Source organism: Drosophila simulans, chromosome 2L, assembly GCF_016746395.2.
Source record: "Drosophila simulans strain w501 chromosome 2L, Prin_Dsim_3.1, whole genome shotgun sequence".
Classification (NCBI taxonomy): Eukaryota; Metazoa; Arthropoda; class Insecta; order Diptera; family Drosophilidae; genus Drosophila; species Drosophila simulans.
In genome coordinates, this window is record NC_052520.2 from 9,003,651 (window position 1) to 9,009,454 (window position 5,804).

Genomic DNA, 5,804 nt, shown 5'->3' on the forward strand with positions numbered 1-5,804 from the left:
ATCACAGACATCGCTCAATGCCAAAAACATTAAAACTGACAAGGCTAGACGGCAGACAAGATGACTGCTCTGTGACCCTCTCCCTGGGATTCCTCTACACACCACACACCCAAGGAGAAACGTGCACCATCGCTTGGCAAGTTCATTGTGGAGGGAATCCCAGAGGTGATAGGCGGCGAGTGGGCGTGGTCGACTGTTGCGCCAGGATGTGACCAAAACAGGAAGAGTGGGTGGAGCGGGTGGATTAGGTGGTGGCGAATGAGGAGGCGGAGGCGGAAAGGCCACAAAGGTCGTTGCAACACATTCGCTTCGTTGGGTCAAAAGTCAAGCGTTGGACGGGGGATCCCCTTGGATGCCAGCCATTACAACACTTTGTTGGCTGCTTTGTAAAGTTTTTCTCACCATGGAAAAAGTTTTTTTCTCTCTCTCCCAGTCTTTTTGTATTTTTCACGCCTTGTCCGAAAGTTTCCTGTTTTTCCCCTCTACTTGTTTTGCTATTTTTTCCCGCTGCCGCCTTAACAATGAAATTTTTGACTGCTGATTGTTGGCTGTTCAATGTTATTCTTCCAGTTCAATGCGAGTTAAAGTAGACAGAGCTATACAAAATAGAAAAAGGTATACAAAACCGGTCGGAAATATTGGACCTCCTTCTCTGGTACTTAGCCAAAGTCTGCAGCAAATTGAAAATGGAAAGTTTGGTTCCTGTTTTCCTGTGTAGATATATTCACAATTTCTTTTGCAGTTTGTCTGCGACTTTGGTTAAGTATGCCTTGCAGTCTAGTCTCTCTGCTAAGGACTGCCCAAATGAGGTAAAATAGTTTGGGGAATACTATCGGCAAAGTTTTTCCCCGGCTTGTCTGGGGAGATTTATATTTGGGATATGTGAGTTTACGAAAGAAAACAATACATGTACGAAAATCCGACCGAGTAATAAAACAAGATTAAAGATGAGAATCGAAAGTTTAATGGGCGGAGATTTGTAGACCCTTTGATGGGCGGGCAACAAACGTAATAACATCACGTAATGTGAGGGTTGAAAAAACCGCAGGCTGACGTCGCATTTCCATTTACCCAGCGGAGGCGAAAATGGAATGGATTTAAAACCAACTCCCCATAAGCATGCATTCATTTTTCCAGCAATTTTCACACTCAAGCTGGCATGCACTTTGCTGCATTTCCCCCAGATGCATCCCCTCGTTTTATCTGACAGCTGCACTTACGCAATGTTACGCATAAGTGCCCTTTAGCACCTAGCAAGTTGAACATTTTTTATTTCACTTTTTCTGGCAGTCGATGAGGGCTTATTATACGGAAAAACATTTGTGCTTTCCACCCACCTAATAGAAAGGACAGATACGTGTTTGAGATGTTCCCTGTTCCCCATAATTTTCTCCACCTAACGTGTGATTGTTTGAGTATTATTCAGGTGTCAAGTTTCGTTTAATTTAAATAACATTTTGTTTTCATTTATGTAAGCCCTTTAAAAATCAGTATGATGCAAACTTTGAAACCATCGAATGAAAAACTGGATAATAAAAATTGCCCTGTCATTGCTACCTAATGAAAATTAGCATATCCATCGGTTGTCAATACAATGACGATGGACCTCAAAAAATTCGACGAAATCTGTCTGCACTTTATTAGCGATCATGACTTTGCACGACTGATGAAACTTTTTGCCACTGACAAATTGACTTGCCACACGGCCTGAAAGCGAGCTGCCACGTTGTGCGGCTAATAACTCAATAAAGGAAGTCATGGCCTAAACCATCCGCCGCCACCTTCTGCGGATTTCCTTTGTGGCAAGGCAAACTTAAGCCGATTTCCGCTTGTTTGTCACACAATTACAATTTGTCAGTTGAGGCTTAGGTCGTCGGGATTGCTTTTGTCCTTCGCCTGATTGGCTGGCAAAGGTGTATACATATATATCCCAGTCTAATGAGGGATAATCGCAGAGCAGTAGGAGCAAAAGCAAGTAAGATGTAAAATAAAAAATATTTAAGAGACTTAGCAGCATCGACTTGGTAGCACTTTTTAAATTTATACAACACTGTAGGTATGTTCAAAAAAACTTAATTAACCATTGGCCTTAGCTTTATTGTACGCATATAAAACGTTTTTGAATATGTCAAACAATTTATGGAACTTTTATTTTAACCATTTGCACAGTTGGCCGTAATATATCGATAACCAGTACAAATTGCTTTCATATGGCTAGGCGGTAACGCCTACAAGCCTAATGACCGCACGTAGAACATCTTGTCCTGCGGTCACCATAAATAACAGAAAAGCGCATTTGTCATACGACCTCCCTTCACCTCAAATCCCGCTTCCCGAGTCCGAATGCCCGGTTCCCGATCCCCACTCCCCTGCCATTCACCTTTTGGCAAACTGCAGTCCTTGGCCTTTGTCCTGGACGTGTTGGGCTGTAAATCAGCTCATTAGTTAGTTGGCAGCACCTCGAGCTCGGCTAAGACCAGTCTATGAGTAACACGTAGCAGCTGCTACAGTGAGGAAAATATATACTGCTGGGTTAAGTTATATAATTTTAATTAATCGTATATAGTAATCTAAATAAAAATCTTTCAACTCATTTTATCTAATAGCATATAAGCATAAAAAATACAATTATGAAAGGCAAAGGTTTTGCTAACAAATGTATATTAGTGTGATGCAACTACTACACATGTGTTTTCATTTTAATTAAAAAAAACTTATGTCATTTCTAATTAAGTGTACTTTTTGCCGGTGTACTTGTTGGTGGCTTGTGCGGTCGCTCGTTAAGCTTCATTTAATCAAAACAAAAAGTTGGTCTGGTGAAAAATTACCCCATACACAAGAGGTAAGCGGCAGGCTAAAATGCCTCTTTGAATGCTAATAAATCTCGTTCGGTGCGTGGCTGGGCTGCCTATCAACGCTTAAACCCGACCTTTGGCAGCGGCAAATATAATTTAAGCAGCCAAATATCTGCGAAAGTTGTTGGCCGAAAGTTTTGCGAGCGGGTCCGGCCAGGAATCAGAGCCGAGGGGATTTTCTTTTTAGTTGATGATAGCCGGGAGTTAAGCCAATGAAGGATTGGATTGGATTGATATGGGAGGGCGAGTGTGTGGGAGTTAATGAAGCACGCCGATTGGGGGTTACGGGGTCGAGAGAAATATGGCCAGTCAGCTGTCGATTAAGTTTAGTGCCTGATGATGATTGTTCCTGGGGGGTCGTGACCCCTTGCTGATTGTTCGAGTCCAGTTTCGAGTGAGTGTGCTGTTATTGTTTGAAACTAATCTTTAAAGATCATTAGCTTTGTTCGCACAAAACTCTTCATAACAATAATAATTCCCCAAATAGCCCTGAAGCTTTCCGTTGAGGAGTCGAAGGGTGTGCGGTCCCCCCATTAATATATATATATATAATATTTATATAAAGTGTCCGCGAAAGATGGCCAGCTATAATGACGTCAAAGTTGTCAGGGGTTTTTTCATATTGTTGCCTTCAACATTAACCTTACCCTTTTGCACTTTCGTGCCTGCCCCTCTTCACTATGATAATGATAATGAGCGTAATGGCAGCGGGTTGAGAGGTGAGAGCCTGGCTGATGACTCGGAGCTACTCCAAGTCCGCTAATCTTAATTACTTTTGTTTAATTACTTTGACGTCCTGCCCGCGACCATGACAAGCCAACTTCCAGCGTTTCGGTATTGTTTCCACTTTGAAACGCCCGAAGGTTTGCAACGGCGTTGGCTGCTTCCTTTAAAATAAATAATGTTTACTTATTATTTTTTGGCTGAAAAGGAATGAAGGCAAGGTAAGAAAAATTACCAAGTGAAAACTTTACGCAGTTAACAAAAGAACTCAGAATTTACCTTTTGCCTTACCGCCATAAGACAAATACGGACCACATGCTTTTAGGCGTTTTAGCATCCTGATTGTTCGTACCTGACCTAAGGCACTCGGTAAAAAACTCCGGAAAAATACTTACGTATTTTGTAAACTAATTTAGAGATTAAAATCTTGACCCAACCGTGGAATGCCAAAGGGCTTGGCCTCCATTCGCTGCTCCGCGGAAGCGAAGCCAATTAGCATAATGTTGTTGATTTTTATTGCTGCACCGAAAAGTTTTGTCATTGACTTTGGTCAATGTTTGTTCAAGGCCCCTCCTATGAAAAGCCTCTGGCTGGGCCTAAGGTTATGATAATTTAAAGTGTTGGACTTTTCCAAAATATTTGTCATGGCAAAATTTCAAAGCCGGGCAGGCTTAATACTGCCCATGAAATTGTTTGATAGCATATTAAGTGTCTGTTTGTGGGCTTGCCACAAAGTGTGCACTAAAACTTGTTTTTTTCGGACTACAAATAATTTATGAGGCCAATCAAAATCGCACAAGCTGAAACCAGAAAGACGTCAGAAAAGTGCCCAATATAAATTCCAACGAGGCCAACGAGCAAATACAAGCAGGAGAGAAACTTAATTTTTGTACTTATCTACACACTGGTGTTTTAATGCTCTTTATTTTCAGCATCCCAAAAACTAAGCATTATTTATACAAAATATTCGTAGAATATATAAATTAAAAAATATTTAAATATAAATTTTGTAATGTACAAAAGGACAGCTGATGAAATATTATAATAAACAACAATTGTTGCAGAGACTCCTTAATAAGTTCATGTTGCCCAACTATGATAGAGCATTGTTTCACCTACGCCACTTCAGAATGCGTTATATAAGCCATGGCCCTTAAAAGTATGCAATAAATGTTAAGGCCAAGCTGAGCCAGGATGTGTGTGTTTAAAAGACGAGGTAGGTGGAATCTGCCAGGATCTGCAGAAACTGTAAAAATGTATTTCTCCGACTCTAGAAAATCAGATGAATCGGGAAAGCCATCAGGAGGCGTTGAAAAAGCATTCATTTGACTATGACTCAGTAGAATGCACCCAATGTATTTATAGGTTAAAGTAGGCTGTTAAAAAGATACAAAGGTCGATTGGGAAAATTTAACAAGCTGAATTAATTTTTCCTCAAGAAACCATAGATAAAACAAAGATGGTCAGCGCAAAAACTATTATAGCTACTGGTGTGCTGAACACTCTGGGCATATCCTTTTTCGTGGACCAGCCAAAGGATCGATGTTCGGCAGCTCCTCCCGTTGGAAAGTATATCTTCCTACTAGCCATACTGCTGCTCTTTTGGGATTCAGACATGATTCCAAGGAAATTGAAACCATTTTCCCCACGGATTTTTGCCTGCGGAGATCTTTTATTCACGATCTTCTTCACCGAACTAATCCTGCTGGTGGGATGGTGTGGCTTTGAGAGGATGACCTACCGATTTGTCTTTTCTGTGTGCAGTGGAAAACGTGGTTGCAATTACGGATTAATGACTTTCTGCAGCATCCTAGGTGCCGTTGGATCACTGTGCATTGTGCTCGAGGTGTTGGCTCCGCGGAAGATGAAGAATTTGGTGGGACAGAACAGTGGCGGCTTGCTCATTCCTCAGGACGCCGGACCAGTGTTCAAATGCATTCATGATGTGCAAACCTTTGTGTGGGGCGCCATATACTTTTCACAATTGACTCGGGAGGAACGCATTCTATCAGTGCACGCCTTCGAGGCTCAATTGCGCTACAAGAAGGGACAGGATGGACAACCAGGTGAACCGGCTGTACAGGTTTCCGGGAATCAAATGGACGCCGGAAAATCGGCGCCAGAACCGGAAATCGTCCAGGAGTTGTCCCCGTAAATTGTTTATTATTTATACAAATTTATGCCAACAGCTGTTGCTACCGCCGTCCTTATTGTTGCCATCCTTTC

General features: G+C 41.8%; 1 protein-coding gene across 1 annotated transcript; it reads left to right on the forward strand.

Moving 5' to 3' along the window:
* The first annotated feature begins 4,918 nt into the window (after positions 1–4,918).
* On the forward strand, positions 4,919–5,804 carry LOC27206546. The gene has a single exon (XM_016179834.3). It carries the CDS (start codon positions 5,038–5,040, stop codon positions 5,731–5,733), a length of 696 nt encoding a protein of 231 aa, XP_016024276.1. The 5' UTR covers positions 4,919–5,037; the 3' UTR covers positions 5,734–5,804.